The sequence below is a fragment of the Heloderma suspectum genome, chromosome 5 (genome assembly GCF_057233095.1).
Source record: "Heloderma suspectum isolate Gila_16-S chromosome 5, 16-S_ref, whole genome shotgun sequence".
Taxonomy (NCBI): Eukaryota; Metazoa; Chordata; class Lepidosauria; order Squamata; family Helodermatidae; genus Heloderma; species Heloderma suspectum.
This window is the reverse complement of record NC_139462.1, coordinates 15,875,154-15,892,171: the sequence shown is the minus strand read 5'-3', so window position 1 is coordinate 15,892,171 and position 17,018 is coordinate 15,875,154. Positions and strand designations below refer to the sequence as shown.

General features: G+C 44.0%; 1 protein-coding gene across 1 annotated transcript; it reads right to left on the bottom strand.

Moving 5' to 3' along the window:
• Positions 1 to 525: 525 nt before the first annotated feature.
• Positions 526 to 7,299, bottom strand: JCHAIN (joining chain of multimeric IgA and IgM). The gene is made up of 4 exons (XM_084855385.1): positions 7,090 to 7,299; positions 4,606 to 4,741; positions 2,197 to 2,277; positions 526 to 1,091 (listed from the first exon to the last, which is right to left on the bottom strand). Exons 1-4 carry the CDS (start codon positions 7,151 to 7,153, stop codon positions 890 to 892), a joined length of 483 nt encoding a protein of 160 aa, XP_084711511.1. The 5' UTR covers positions 7,154 to 7,299; the 3' UTR covers positions 526 to 889.
• Positions 7,300 to 17,018: the final 9,719 nt, after the last annotated feature.

The window sequence follows — 17,018 nt, the reverse complement described above, 5'->3', positions numbered from 1 at the left end:
ACATTAGAAGAGCAGTGATTGGGTAGTGCTAGGAGCTGCCCATCTGGGAGCACCTCAAATGTAATTTGATGTAACTCTGGTACTTTCAGTGGAAATATGCCAGTTTCATACCACTTAGAGTTCTCACCCACAATGAGCTTTTCTACATTGGATTGTTAATCGGCTGTTAATGCTGTATCTACTATTGGTTTCATCGCAGAATTGAGATCTGAGCACTACACGAAGAGTGTTTTCTTTCCTGCTTTCCCACTACATAACCTCTAGGTGGCACTGTGGTATAGTGGAATAATGCAAATACACAAGGGGAAGTCGCACTTTCTTTGTGTTCACAATTAAATGCTGCATTTTCCCAGCTCTAAAAAAACTTGTTGAAAGTGCTGGTTAGACACTGAAGCAAAACTGGAGGGTCATGTTGTTGTCTAAAGAACCCATAAACAACCATGAGTAGGAAATTATGAGTGCATGGTAAATGCTTCATGTAGAAAAGCCCAGTGTCTAACTTGCAATGTTTAGTTCCAATGAAGTGAGTGTAGAGATAATTAAAGGTAACTTTTATTGATCATATGTGCTAAGGAGGAGCAGTAAATAATGCAGATGATAACGAGAAAGGAATAGTTCTATAAAGTGGAAGAAATAACAGAAGAGCATTCTGCTCATGCAGATAGAGATTTATTTTTTTTACTTTAAACATAGAGGAGAATATGGACATATCTACGTCACAGACTTAAAAGTCACCCAAGAGATCTGTAGTTTTGTGAGGGTTACTCAGGAACTCTAACAGTGAATTCTCAGCACCCTCACCAAACCACAGTTCCCAGAATTATTTGTGCTTAGCCAATGCAGGTTTGCATGGTGTCCCATAAGGCCCTACAATATAGTTTGCTCCTCTCTAATCAGCGTAGCATGATTCAGGGGTCAAGGCTGTCTCAATGGGCTCAGTTTTTCCACCGTTGGAGAACAGGCATGATGCGGTGTAGCATTTATTCCTGTCGTAGGTGTAGCAAGGTTCATCAGGGTTGTTGCACAGACTGCTCAGCCCAACCCTGTCTTGCTGCTCCTGGTTGGTACCCTCTGAGTCACATTTCCCACATCTGAAAGACAAGAGAGCCACAGAGAAGTGTTAGCCAACAGATGAGCCTTTCCCAGCCTGGAACCTTGCAGATGTGTTGGAGTACAACTCCCAGCACCCTCCCCCAGCAAGCTGGGGGGATGCTGAGAGTTGTTGTCCAACACATCTGGAGGGCTTCAGGTTGGACAAAGCTGCGACAGATCCAGCCAAAGTAGCTCTATAACACTACCAAGGGTTCCACAGTGAGAGACGCATCCTGAACGTGGGCTCTCTTTTTTTGCGATTGCCAAATGATTTCACAAAGTTTCACTCGCTTGTCATCTGTTCTTGGATTGCTGTGAAATTTGCCCGCATTTTACAGCTGGCCATTTGTGGAAATGTCACCATCTTAAGGTCCAGGGACTGAGATGGACAACCATTCCCCTTTAAAAAAAATGGTTTCTTATATGAAAGCTGAAAGTCCCGCGCAGTTGTTCTAGCTCCTAATTGGGGATGAGCACGGTGACATCCCCCCTCCATGGGGGTCCAGACACATGTTTGCAAAGTGGGAAAATGGCTCGGGGAGGCAATTTTAATCAGAAAAGTGGTGGGAGGGGGAACAATTAAACTTCCTGCCTTGCTGCTTCTGTGCTCCAAAGTGCCCTACACTGTTGTGTAGGGCACTTTGCGTTGACACTGCTTAAGAATCCATCAGAGCTTTTTGTTTGCACATAACATGCAATTCTACCTTGAGTCTGACCCAGCATTCTCAAAGTATTATGATGTTTGCACCCTGATTGGCTGCAACACCTGCAGTGCAGGTGCTTTTGTGACAAGTTGAGAAGTTGCACGTAGCACCAGGGTTATGAGTCGGCTCAAGGGTGATGTGGCACCACTATGACTTGTACCTGGAACACTGCCAGATATTATGCAGTAATAACGGAGCTGAAACTGCTAAGATGCCTAATGGGATACCCTGCCCCCGCTTGCCTTGGGCAGAATGCCAATATAGCTGCCTTGGCGCAAGCCATGGGTGGCACCATTTCAGCTGTATGCCCAGCTGCAGCCACAACGTACAAATGCATTGTACTAGTCCACTACAGCTGCAATGCAATTTAGACCTAAGTACAGTCACGAGAAGCCCTTACAGCTTGGAGAGCTTGTAGACAAATCTGGTTCTCATGGGCGAAGTCGGGTCAGAGATGTTCTCCCTGGCTGTGAGAGGGACTCTGGAGAGGGAAAAGAGAAAGGATACAAACCAGTTTGTTCACATGAAATGCAATAAAAACAAATGAACACACAAAGCCCTATGAGGAGAGACTGAAGGACCTGGGCATGTTTAGCCTTGAGAAGAGAAGACTGAGGGGAGACAGGATAGCGCTCTTCGAGTACTTGAAAGATTGTCACAGGGAGGAAGGCCAGGATCTCTTCTCGATCATCCCAGAGTGCAGGACAGAGAATAATGGGCTCAAATTCCAGGAAGCCAGATTCCGTCTGAGCATCAGGAAAAACGTCCTGAGTGTTAGAGCAATACGACAATGGAACCAATTACTTAGGGAGGTAGTGGGCTCTCCCACGCTGGAGGCATCCAAGACGAGGCTGGACAGCCACTTGTCAGGGATGCTTTGCCTTGGATTCCTGCATTGAGCAGGGGGTTGGACTTGATGGTCTTATAGGCCCCTTCCAACCCTCCTATTCTATGATTCTATGAAAAACATGGCTATTATTGCTCTAGAGTGACAGGTTATGTCTTTTCCCCATTCATTTTGAGATGTTGTCATGGCCATAATGCACATATAGCTTCAACAGAGCAAGGCTGTGGATAAAATGCTAGCAAGGGTCACAGCACTAGTAGGCAGTGGAGGCTGGTGGCTCTGATGTCAGTGGGGCAGTGAATCCATTCCGGGTTTCAGTCAGAAGTCTAAAGGAGCTATCCAAGGTGTGGAAGCACCTTGGAGAGCTCCTTTAGAGTTCTGACTGGTTCTAACTGAAACCCATAGTGGATTCACCACCCCACTGACTTTGGAGCCACCAGCCTCTGCTGCCAGTAGGGTAACACCTGTGAAAACAAATTGGATGTCAGAAAGGAGTAATGACTGTGAGAAGTGGGCAACCGCGAGTCTGAGATGTGTCTCTGTCATTAGTGTCCTAGTCCTCCAGTCAACTCTCTTCCTGCAGACCAGGGCTGTTGAATCTCAGGCCCGCAGGCCAAATCTGGCCTACCTGGGGTCCTAATCCAGCCCTCCGGGATTCCCCAGAAGGCCACCCCCCTTCCCCTGGCCCCACCCCATCTTCCCTGATCACTGAAGGCTTCGTGGTTTCCCAAATTTTGCACCCCACCCCCCATCCTATAAGGTTGAAATGCCTCTCCTAAGGCGTAGTTACTGGCAACACGAGCTTTAAGCAAATATATGCTGATATTTTGGCTCTGCCCCTTTTGCCTTCCGCCCTACTCACCACTGAAATGAGGCCCCTGAGAGCTTCTCTGAAATGGAACTTGGGCCTCAGGCTGAAAAAGCTTCGACACCCCTGCTGCAGAACAGTACCCAGGATTGGTTGGCTATGGTAGCCCCATGTGAGGCTTTATGTGCCAATCTACCAGGCCTGACATCTGAGGTGTCAAGAAAACTCCATTTTGTTATGGCCAAGCCAACCAGTGAGCCCATACAGATGATCAAGCTATCCCAAGGTGTGTGAGTTCTCTCATACTCTGGGACACCTGTAATGTAGGATCCTGCCAGGTGGTTAAAAAGGATTTTACAGGTGCAGATATATGGTAAAAGTGTAGCAGAATGTGTGGCGAAATGGCCTTCTGTATGATTTTAGAGTCAGGAGAAGAATTAGCGGTGGAGAACCTTGGACAAAGAGAGCAAGGAGCCTTGTGGCATCTCAAAGACTAGATTTATCAACAGCTGTTGATACGACATCGCAGTTTAGCTCTTGCAAACGTATCCAGCTTAACTGTCAGTAAAATCTCTACTACTTCTAGGGATGCTTCCAGATGGAGGACACATAGCATTACCAATCAGGAGGCATGGTGCAGCTATTCCATCTTTTTCTCCTTAATGGATTTTCTGCAGTAAGGAAAAAGATGGGAGAAGTGGCGGGAAAACTCAGGAGGGTTACGAATGGAAGATGATGTCATCTTGACCCCTCGCTGTAAAATTCTGTGAGGGAGGCAGGCTGCCAGCACACTGAAATTATCATCTGGAAGCACCCTAGATCTCATGAATTTATCCACAACAAATCTGTTGGTTTTTAAAGTGTCACAAGACTCTTGACAACTTTTGTTGCAAAATATGAAGTGAAATAGACAAAGAGCTTGGGGGGTGAGGGAGACTTTGGGAGGGTTCTCAAGAACAGGATCCTGCTCGCTCTTCCTTTGTCCCCATGGAACTGCACATAAAAGGAGAAGATGTTGCTTCTTCCCCAATTAAAGACAGGCCATGTGCCATCTCTCTTGTCCCATTCTATGGTTATGCCTATGTTGGTTGTGCATATATATATAGCAGGAAAAAAAGTGGTGGGAAGGGGGGCTGTGTTAAGCTACCACTTACATGATGCGAATGTTTCTTTCCAAGATTTCATCGTTTGGATTGTCTTTAGAAGGGACAAATTTCGATGTCACTTTTACACATTGGCACTTGTTATCAACCAGAACCTTCTCTTCATCTTGCTCTAGCCCGTAGAAAGCTTAAAATAAACAAAGGGTTTAAATAAGAAACAAAAATATGAAGATTCTTCAATGCCATTTTGCCAGACGTTGGATTTCTTTATTTTGTTGAAAGCTTTTCTATACCACTTTCTGGAACCAATCAAAGCAGTTGACAAACATTAAGAAAACAAAAATCCCAAACAAATAAAGACATAGTAAAATGTTAAAAAAACCCCAATCTTAACAACCATAACCCATGTTTAGGATACACCTATTTATCACATGTCTCCTGCAATCATGACCAAATGACGTGGATTGAGTTGTTTCGTTGTGGTACGTCTGTGCACCAGTAATATTGAGATTTGCAGCTGAAAGATACTAGAAGCCAAATTTAGGTCGCTACGAAGGAAGCTGAAACCCGAGGCCTTCAAGGTGGCATTTTCAGGGACAGATATTTTTATATAGCAGGCTGATCATTGGATTGTATGAACATATATAAGTATCTGAAGCTGTCGTATGCTGAGTCAAACCTTTGGTTTATATAGGCTCTAGCCTGATACTGTCTTATTCCGGCTGGTGGCCACAATCCATGGTTTCAAGCAAAGATCTTTCCCAGCCCTGCTACTGGTGGTTCTTTTGAACTTGATTCAGGGATTGAATCTGGGGATCTTCTGCGTGCAAAACAGGTGCTCCACTTCTCTTTAATTCCATAACAGATTCCCTCACTCTTAACTGAGCAGAGCAAAGCAAGATGAGCAAATCTTGGGTCTGTTCTACTCCCCCCCCCCAACCTCATTTCATCCCAGCCTATCCCACCACTTGTACCAGCCTAAGGTTGCCACCCTTATTTTCCTGACAGGGCTGTTCTGGGTAGTATCCAACGTTAGTCCTAAGTAGAATAGACCCACTGAAATTAATGAGACTTAAGTCAGTCTCAACTAACTTCTGTCCCATTCACTTCAATGGGTCTAGTCTACATAGGGGTAACACTGGATACTACTGTGTGTGTGCGCGCAACAATTCTAAAAGATGCAGAAATTCAACAGATTTATCTTTTTTTTAAAGATGATGAACATCAGTAAGGCTATCTTCTTTGAGATGCAAAGATAGGGAAAGACGTCACTAATTCAGTTTCTGCCTATTATTCATTCATTCATTCATTCATTCATTACAAACATTTCTATACCGCCCAATAGCCGAAGCTCTCTGGGCGATTCACAAAATTTAAAACCATTAAAATACATTATACAAAGTATAAAAACCATGTACATAAAAACAGACAACATATATCTAAAAACAGTTTTAAAACAATCAGCCAAAGACAGTCCAGGACCTGATTAAAAACTCATTATATGCTGCCATATGCCTGAGAGAAGAGGGCAATTTTAACCTGGTGCTGAAAAGATAACCGTGTGGGTGCCAGACAGGCCTCATCAGGGAGATAATTCCCTATCATCCAGCTGTTAAAGGCACAGGATTCCTGCCAGGAAGTACGTGGCAACCCTGCTCTGACTATATCTCTCTCCACTTCACTAGAACCCCTTTCCACAACATTGCATTTACCATGGTCATTCCTGAGCTCATGCTGGGTTCATTTATTCCTGGTCTGGTTCCTTTCCCATATCTAAGCCCTTGAATTCAGTCACATTTTCTGATAACGTCTGTGAACGTAATAAATATTGTAAAATGATTTGCATCATGAAAAATGGCCTAGGAAGTATTATTACTAATAATCAAGTTAGAACAGAAATTGGTATGAATGGTGGCAGCCATACCAGTGAACTTCAAGGCGTCTTAACATTCAAATTATAGGAAGGAATCCACTACATAAGCTTGCCTGCTTGGAAAGGAATCAAAACAGCTCAAGAAGGCAGTTCTAGATTACCCCATAAACAGCAAAGCAAATGCTTTATTGTTAGTGAACACCTTGTGATGGTTATTTTTTTTTTTAAGGTCCAATGGTGCACAACATTTGTCAGTATATATGGTCACGTCCCCAATTTCAAAGCACTCTCTCAGGATAGAACAAGCACCCCCTCCCTGCAGCCATTGGGTTGGATCCAGATTTAGTCATACTTAGAGTAGACCCATTGAAATCAATGGGACCTAACTTAGTCATGACTAACGTGTTCCTGTAACTTGATCCCATAAATTAGTAATGACTAACTTTGATCCCATTGATTTTAATGGCTCTGCTCCAAATATGACCACATCCGGATCCACTCCTGACTTTAAAAAAAAACATCCAGTCTGGCCCTTCCAGGTAAGAATGTATGCGCCAGTTAAGACAATGGCAATTTCTATCTGGCACAAAAACACCTTCCTAGCTTACACATTTGTTGTGAATTGCTTTCAATTATGTGTGAAGTAAGTATTGCATGCATACCTGATCCAAGAATAGCTCCCCAGAAGACTGCCAGAGCTCCACAGAACATCCAAGAGGTCTTCATCCTTAATCCTTTCCTTCAACCACCTCAGAAGTGTACCCCTCAGCCCAGAAGTGGTGCGTGGAAATTTAGCACACGGATTTTCCTAAATTACCAGCGTAGGTTACAAGTGACTAGTGCTTACAGCAGTGTACAGTCTGGCCGGACATAATGAAACCACAAGCTAAAGCTGGCTTACTAGTCAGGGAGGAAAACCCCGTTCTTCGAAAACTCTGCTGGTGGGCAGGATTACAACACTTTTTTCTCTTTTTTTTCTTAACTTTAATTTTTAGTGATATATTCCAATTACGAAGACACAATAAGGGATTTACATGAAACATAAAGTGTACATGAAAAAAATAAATAAGGTACATTAGGTTGTAAGAGCATTTGAATAACTAAGTATAATGTTTAGGTCATGTCTCCTGATTAAAAAATTAATATTGTCTGGCAGTGATCTGGAAGAGCTGATCTTCTGGAGATTTCCTCAATGTTTGTAGGAAAAGGATACCATGTGGCATAGAATAAATCTGGATATTGGGGTCCTCTTCTCCGATTACTTAGTAATTAGCTGAATTCACCCCTACAAAATTGCTGCTGCTGTGTTAATCTTGGGGTACTTGTGCAATTGAGCTGGGCCTGGGTCTCAAATATTAGATCTGCCAGATCAATTGTAAAAGAAGCATGTGCAACGTATCAAAAATAAAGAGAACTCCAAAGTCCTGTTATCTGAACTAACATAGTGGAAGAGATCTCCACTATGCTCTGTAGAAAAGTGCATGGTTTCCAATCTTTGATTCAGGAAAATATATGTACTTCAATACTAGTTTAGGTTATGAGGTCCAATTCTCAAGTAAGTCCAATAGGACAGGGGCCAGCCAATAGAGATACAACACGCAGGTAAGCTCTAAGGTGGTCTGGAGACTGCAACTAGTACAGGATGCAGTGCTCAGGATGTCAACAGGCAGGGTGGGAAGGGGAATGGAATGGAATATCCTGAACAGGAGCACCTCACACTGCAGCATTTTGTTGCAGGTCCCACTTGTTCTCTCTAATAGTGATCTTGGTTGGTCCGTGCCAATCACTTTGGAAGCAAAACAGAGCCAGATTCTGCATGCCACGAGGAAATGCAAGAAATGCAGAAGTATATAACTTCTAAAGACACACACATACCCCAAAGGGGGAGCCCCCCCTCAGCAGTCAGTAATCTGAGAACTTGCATGTGTGTGCTCATGTGGGGTAGGGAGGGGGAGTGAAGGTGCACACAGCCCAGCAAGTCACTTAACCTGAGCCTCAGCTGTGTGCTGTATGGGTGAGCAAGAGCCCTGGCAGATCATCAGGTGGTCGGCCAAATTGGAAGATGCGCTAAATTAGAGGGGGAGAGGCAACTCTTTTTGAGCCTGGCTGCCAGTGAATTACATTTCCCTGCTCTCCTCCTGGTCGAGTGGAGACATATTCTTCTCTGATAGCGGGTCTCTGACACCCTAGTAAGTTAGACTGTGCCTGTACAAGCTCGGAAGAAAGGCAGGGAAACCTGCCTCGCTAGCCCTCAGCCTTCGAGAGCCTTGCAAGGAGGGAGCAGATCCCTTGCCTTTGTTGGGAATATTGCACTCTTGTCTGCCAGTTACTGGAAGGAGACAGTGTTGCTGTTAGTTAATTCATGGGAATTTGGGGCATAGCTAGCCGTAGGATCTCTACAACCTACAGTGTGGTTTCCTGTGATTGTTTTATTTTCCTACTCTCCTTCCTCCCCCCACCCTGACTTCCATCATTGCTGAGATCACATGTGTTTTGCTCTCTTGCTCCTGCTGGTGTAATGGAACACCGGATTGAACAAACTCTTTTGAAACTCTATGATGTACCTGCATTGTATATGCAAGAATATTTGTGAGTAAAACTGTTTTCTTTCCTTCATTGACGAAGCTTGTGGTTTCCTTTTATTGTGCTAAGATAGGCTGTGTGCATGTGGGACTGGTAAACACACATTTTGTTTTGCCTTTTTGTTTTTCTCTGCTAATTGCCTTTCTAACAAGAGGCATCATTACTAAATAATCCCATCAGCATTCTGAGGGATTGGGAAATTCCCCCTCATTGGTGCCAAGGCTCAGAGACACAGAGCATCTCTACACTGGCCTAAAATCCCGCATTTAAAACAGACTTTCTGCTTCTGTTTTAAATGCAGGATCACGATGGACTCTCTTTACATGCAGTTGCCTTCCCCCCTCCCCATTTCCTCTCCTTCTCCACCTTATCTTAGTCTTCTGTATGTTTCATTGATCTAGCTCCTCTTCTTGCAGCTTTTCCTTTTTCACGAATGGAACTCAAGCGGAACAGAAGCAGGGTAATTTGATACCTCATTCTCTCTGATCTATTTAAATACGGAATAAAGGTCATTTAGTGTAGTAGACGCCCAGGAGGTTCATGACATCATATAAAGGGCCCACAAACATCCGTGTGTGAGCCATCTCAATAGCGGGATAAAAGCTTTGTGTGAAGCAGCAGCTCACAATCAAATGTTTTGTTGCAGGTCCCACTTGTATTCTTTTATTAATAATCTATCTCTGCCAGTTCTCAACATTTCATTATATTCATGTGGGAGGAACAGTACCCAGGATGGGGTTATTCAAGCCTGCTCCTATGGGCCATAGCTGTTCAACAATGTCCTTAAATGCCCCTCTTTACTTTCTCCCAATAGTGAATAATTGCCATTTCCTCCTATGGGGACAAGTAAAGCACTGGCTTTAGGGTGTCCACTTGGGCAGGAGGTCACCAATGGCTGGAGAGGCTCTGTGCAAGAGGCTTGGGTCAGCCAGGGAGCTCGCCAGGAGGAACTGAATGGTGAGTGCAAGGGCACAGTCAGGAGGCTGGCACAGCAGGCAAGATGTCCAGCAGAATCTAAATGGGGAGGAGCTTCTTCACAGAGCCATTACACCAGCAAAAGGCAGCTAGGGACTGATGGTTTTATAGTGGACCTGGTGGCTAGGCCTCTTCCTGGATCTTCTCAGGACCCTGATCCTCAGCACAATCAGGGCTTGCCTCCTCCTTCTCCTGAATATGGTATGTGGAGAAGATGCTGCCACATGGGCACTAGTGCTGTGCCGAAAATTTCTTCCACATTTGTTCAACTATGCTTATTTAATTTGACAGAAAAGAAATTGCATTCAAAAAGAAATTCAGTGGTGAAGAAATTTTGGAGGAATTCTCATGAGTTGAGTTTGGGTTACCTGGGCTTACCTCACTTAGGAAGTGGCTGAGGAATGAGTGCAAATGTCCTGGTTTTCATTGTACAATCATCTCTCTGGCAGCCTGTAGCCTCCTCAGCTTCCTTCATTTCAATTAAAGCCCAGTGGAAGGCGTCGTGAGGTAATTACTCCATACAGCCTTTTCAGATCAGGAGGTGCAGGCAGCCCGGGAGGGCAGGGTAGCAGCAATTGGGTAAGCTCAAAAGCGCCACAAAAAAGAATTATAAAACACCCTGACAATGAGGCAGAACAATGGAAGCCTCTTTCATGGGAAAAGAAAACTTTCAGGAAACTGTAGGACAGATTTTGGCTCAGCACTGCCTCTGCCTCTTCCCATTGGCTAGATACTACACTCCCCCCCCCCACGCACACACCTGCATTGTGGTGAACGCAAAACGGGGGCCCGTCTGCCAACACAGTTGATGCTGTTGCAGTATGAAAACCCAAATCCCCTTCTGAAAAAAGAAAGAAGCTGTGCTGCAAACGCTGTCAATGGGGAGCCCAATTTGTGAGAAACTGTTGAGAATTTCTCCTCCAGCTAGAGAAATTTGGTGAAATTGTCTCCCAAATTTATCTGCCCACAAATAAGGTGTAGAACTTTCAGAGACCATCTGTGCACAGCTCTAGCAAGCACCGTGAGCTCTGGCATCGGCCCATCGCCACTGCCGCTCCTGCGGTCCTAGGGTTGAGGAGAGACTGTCTGGAGGTGGAGTAGAGCTCCTGATGGGGTCCTTGGGTCCCTGACTGGTTCAGTCTCCTCGAGAAGGGTGTCGTCCAAGGGAGGGGGGACTCTGGCTGTTCCTCAGAGGTGCTGACTATCCAGGGTGCCTGTCTGTGCTGGGGTTGCTGTATTATCCTGCTCTTCCTCTTTGGAAGATCTTGCTAGGTCCAAGATCCAAGCAGTGGTTGGTCCTGACATACAGCTGTGGTTGCAGTGAAAGGGAAAGACCACTCTTTGACTCTGAGACTGTGTGGCCCAGCATTTGCTGACCAGGATTCTGCACAGGTTGTAAAAACAGAGGAACAGGGGACAAAAGAGAATACCAATGTGCATAACAGCTGTATATGCAAATGCATATCTACAGCAGAAAATTTAGAAATAATTATAACTTAAATAGAAATACAATACATCCCACTATTGTGGAGAAGACCAGGGGTCTGGTGTGTCTCCTCCGTTGGCTGTCCAGCTGCCAATTGTGGATGGGCAACTTCAAGGCCTCTGTTGCTCCTTAGGGTTCTTTGACTTTAAACTGGATTCATCATCCCCTATGATGAAGAGGACATCTCTTTTTTTGGTGTTAGTTCTAGAAGGTGTTGTAGGTCTTCATAGAACCGATCAACCTCTGCTTCTTCGGCCTCAGTGGTTGGGGCATAGACTTGAATTACTGTGATGTTGAATGGTTTGCCTCGGATTCGTACTGAGATCATTCTATTGTTTTTGAGATTGTACCCCAGTACTTCCCAAAGAAAAAGAAATGCAAGAAAGCAAAGTGGCTGTCTGATGAGGCTTTACAAGTAGCTGAGGAAAGAAGGGCAGCGAAAAGCAAGGGAGAAAGGGGAAGATATATCCAACTGAATGCAGAGTTCCAGAGAATAGCAAGGAGAGACAAGAAGGCCTTCCTAAATGAACAATGCAAGGAAATCGAGGAAAACAATAGAATGGGAAAGACTAGAGATCTTTTCAAGAAAATTGGAGATCTCAAGGGAACGTTTTGTGCAAAGACGGGCATGATAAAGGACAAAGAAGGCAGGGACCTAACAGAAGCAGATGAGATTAAGAAGAGGTGGCAAGAATACACAGAAGAACTATACAGGAAAGATATTAATGTCCCTGATAGTCATGATAGTGTGGTCACTGAACTTGAGCCGGACATCCTAGAGAGTGAAGTCAAGGGGGCCTTAGGAAGCATTACTAACAACAAAGCTAGCGGAGATGACAATATTCCCGCTGAGCTATTTAAAATCCTAAAAGATGATGCTGTTAAAGTGCTGCACTCAATATGCCAACACATTTGGAATACTCAACAGTGGCCACAAGACTGGGAATGGTCAGTTTACATTCCAATTCCAAAGAAGGGCAATGCCAAAGAGTGTTCAAACTACCGTACAATTGCGCTCATTTCACATGCCAGCAAGGTGATGCTCAAAATCCTACAAGCTAGGCTTCAGCAGTATGCGAACCAAGAACTACCGGAAGTACAAGCTGGGTTTCGAAGAGGCAGAGGAACTAGAGATCAAATCGCCAACATTCGCTGCATCATGGAGAAAGCAAGAGAATTCCAGAAAAACGTCTATTTCTGCTTCATTGACTACGCTACAGCCTTTGATTGTGTGGATCACAACAAACTGGCAAATTCTGAAAGAGATGGGAGTACCAGACCACCTTACCTGTCTCCTGAGAAACCTGTACAAGGGTCAAGAAGCAACAGTAAGAATCGGACATGGAACAACCGACTGGTTCAAAATTGGGAAAGGAGTACAACAAGGCTGTATATTGTCGCCCTGCTTATTTAACTTATATGCAGAGTACATCATGAGAAACACCAGGTTGGATGAATCACAGGTCGGAATTAAGATTGCCGGGAGAATTATCAACAACCTCAGATACGCAGACGATACCACCCTAATGGCAGAAAGCGAAGAGGATCTAAAGAGCCTGTTGTTGAGGGTGAAAGTGGAGAGTGCAAAAGCTGGTTTGAAACTCAACATTAAAAAACTAAGATCATGGCATCTGGCCCCATCACTTCCTGGCATATAGAAGGGGAAGAAATGGAAGCAGTGACAGATTTTATTTTCTTGGGCTCCAAGATCCCTGCAGATGGGGACTGTAGCCATGAAATTAAAAGACGCTTGCTCCTTGGGAGGAAGGCTATGGCAAAGCTAGACAGCATAGTAAGAAGCAGAGACATCACCTTGCCGACAAAAGGTCCGTCTAATCAAAGCTATGGTTTTCCCAGTTGCAACGTATGGCTGTGAGAGCTGGACTATAAGGAAGGCTGAGTGCTGAAGAATTGATGCCTTCGAACTGTGGTGCTGGAGAAGACTCTTACGAGTCCCCTGGACTGCAAGGAGGTCAAATCAGTCAATCCTAAAGGAAATCAACCCTGAGTGCTCATTAGGACAGATACTGAAGCAGAAGCTCAAATATTTTGGCCACCTAATGCGAAGAGAAAAGTCCCTGGAAAAGAACCTGTTGCTGGGAAAGATTGAAGGCAAAAGGAGAAGGGGACGGCAGAGGATGAGATGGCTAGATAGCATCACCGATGCAATGAATATGGACTCAAGCACACTCCGGGAGACAGCGGAGGACAGGAAGGCCTGGCGTGCTATGGTCCATGGGGTCATGAAGAGTCGGAGACAACTTAACAACTGAACAACAATATGCTCGTATGTACAACATCAGTATCAGGAGCAGCATACATACAGCACTTCAGAGTGTTTACGTACACGGTATGTTTTTCATTAATCTGGTCCTAACTTCTGTTTGTTTAATTTTGCCCTTGCTAAACTTCTGAACTAGGTTTATTTCTATAAACCATAAGTTATTACAAGCCTTTGCTTACACTCATTCAAGCCCTGGTAAATCAGCTTGCTTGAGGGTTTGTTCTTTTACTGCTGATAACTAGAAGTTACTTGTACATAGATTTCATGGTGCTTCCTATGGTCCAGCTGCAGAGATCTTTATCCATCTTCATGCACATGGTTAAAAATACACTGCTTCTGACCACACTTTCTTTAAAAAAGAAGTTTCGGTTACTTTTTCTGTCACCAAGTTGAAGAAAAACAAGTAGGAAAAAAACCCAAATCGCAACAGAAATTATATACAACGGAAGTAGATTTGTGCTCAGGGTTTAATTTATTCCATGGCTTAGCCCCAAAACTGATTTTTGTGTCAGCACTCACATAGAATACATTATTAGTATTATCTGGAACTTATTTCTCCCAGAGAATAAAGTCTCTAAGCATGTACAAGGTGTCTTTGGACCACCATTGAGTAACCACATCTGGTCTGAACACATCTTGGAGTAATAGCTTGCTTCTATGTTAGGGACAAACAAGATGTGATGTATTTTTTCCATGTTGGTTAAAAATATCCTGAATTTTTAGGAAATAGCTGATTTTGCTTTATTGGACTTGCTGGGAAGGCTGTTAAGAAAATGCTAACCCATCTCTCTTAAGATGTCTTATTATAAAATGCAAATGCCAATTTTTTAATGATAAATAACAAAGAATTTAAAAATGTAAATAAGTAAAAAGCAGTAATAGTATTAAAGGGAAGATACACAAAGGCACAAGCAGGTTCACAGTGACTTCAGGGTAAGTGGCATAACAAAGAGTTGTCAAGATAACCTGGATTGTTTCCAAAGAGAAAATGCTGAGTTAAAACCCTATGACTTGGGCCAAGGAGTTATTTAGGGCACAGTCCTATGGTGATGCCTGTAAACCTCTAAAGTTGGAAGCTTATGGACATCCTATGCAGAGTGGGAGAAGCGGCGGAGGTGATCTTTGCCTCCGTGGTCCTCATGCTCTGCATTTTGGCTAGATGGGCGTGTTGGAGTGAGAGGGAAGCAGGTCTCCCAGCTTCCCCAATCCTCTGCTCCCAGCCCACTGGCACGCCCCCTTTACCCCCTCTCTGAGGTCGCCTTTGCGATCTCGGAGAGGCAGCCACTGTCATTCTCTCCACGTCGGCTAAAAGGGGGAGCGGAGTGCGGATTCCTGGATCCACAGTTGGAATGCTGCCTCTGACCTCAGATACAGGAATCTGATTTATCTTATGGCCCCCCAGACTCTTTCTAGGGGCCATAGGATTGCTCCCTTAAGTAATAAACAGGTGTAAGGCTGTATTATTCCAGTTCAAAAGTATCCTTAAAGGTTTTGCTTATCAATTAATTAGCAAAAAAATGGGTAAGGTATACACATCAAAAAGCTTGAGATACAGATAACTAAAAAAGTTTATAGACTTTGGTTTAATTAGCAAATTTCAAGTAAGGAGTTTTCTTTTCATTGTATGATTCAGAATTGATCTTATCTAGCCTGAAAGGTGTATGTGTAAGCCTTGTTTTCTATGTTCTAATTTTTTTAGTAATGATTAATAACAATAAAATAATTAAGGCTGTGAGCCCTAATTTATGGGACAGTAGATAAATGAGGTAATTTTTACACAAAAATGTATAAATATCTGCTGAATTTAGAATGTGGGAGCTTCTTATTAGAAGCCCACCAGGTGTGTGTACCTGTCAGCTAAATATCCTGTTCAGTACTGACCATGCAACCTGGTACTTAGAATGAGATCTCCCCTTTTTAAGCTATTAGGACAAGAAGTCTAAAAACAATAATTGTTTTCTATTTCCTGTTAGGCTATTAAGATTTAAGAATCTGTAGCAACACCCTGTTTAACAAGAACTGTTTTATGTCATTTTATGCAAGTTATATTTTGATGTGATGTTACAAGTATATTTCTAATAAAAATAAAACATGGAGCAAAAGAGCTTTCCCTTACTAATTCATGTTAGTATAAAACCAAAATTGATTCCACCTAAAACAATTTTTGGTGTATGCTTTGTTTGAAGTTTATTGATCAGCTATGGGTAATTAACTGGCTGCCAAAGGCTTGCTAAATACTGAAACTACAGCAGTTTGGAAACCCTCAGCAAAGGCCAAATCAGTAATGGAAGCACCTGGGATGGGTGGACAGGAAGGGTAGATTGATTTGGACTGAGACCACAGCACTTGGGGACAGAGGGTTTACAGCACCTGCAGCCTGTGGAGATCAGGACTGCGGCATGCCTCTTCTGTCCACACAGCCATTTGCCTTAGCAAAAAGGTGCCATTCACATGAATGGGACATTTTTTCTAAGCTAATTGCCATGTGGGAGTATTCTCTTTTGTGTGGGGTGAGGAAACCCTCCCCTCTTTTTGCACTCTCATCCCCTGAAAATCTCAGGTCCCCAACTAGCAATAAGACTGAGAAAAAAGGCCCCATTCATATGAATGGGAGAGCTTATCACCGTGGTGGCATGGGGAGAAAGAAAAGGGTCAAGAGAAAAGGAGAGCGAGAGAGAGAGAACAGTGTGGGAGAGAGAAGGGGAGATATATTGCAAGAGAGAGAGAGAAAGACAGACAGACAGACAGATGGAGACAGATAAGGTGGGGAGAAAGATATGAGAGGAGAACGAGGGCAGGGGAAAGGGGAGATAGAGACGAAGGGCTGATTCACATGACACGGCCAGCTCATCATGGGTTATTTAATCCACAATGAGTTGTGGCACATGGCAGGCATGTGCTGCAGCTGTTTTGACTGTGCAACCCCCAATCATGGGGTGTGCCATGTCATCCAAACTCAGTAATTGTAGGTTATTATTTATTTATGTATTGCATCTATATCCCGCCTTTTTTCCTTTTGCAAGGAACCCAAGGCGGCTGACATTATCCTCCTCCTCCCCATTTTATCCTCACAACAACAACCCTGTGAGGTAGGTTGGGCTGAGAGTCTGTGACTGGCCCAAAGTCACCCAGTGAGCTTCCATGGCTGAGTGGGGACTAGAACCTAGATCTCCCGGCTCCCAGTCCAGCACTCTTGCCACTACGCCACACTGGCTCTCTATATGAGGGTTAAACAACCCTCACTTAACCCCTACTACAAACTG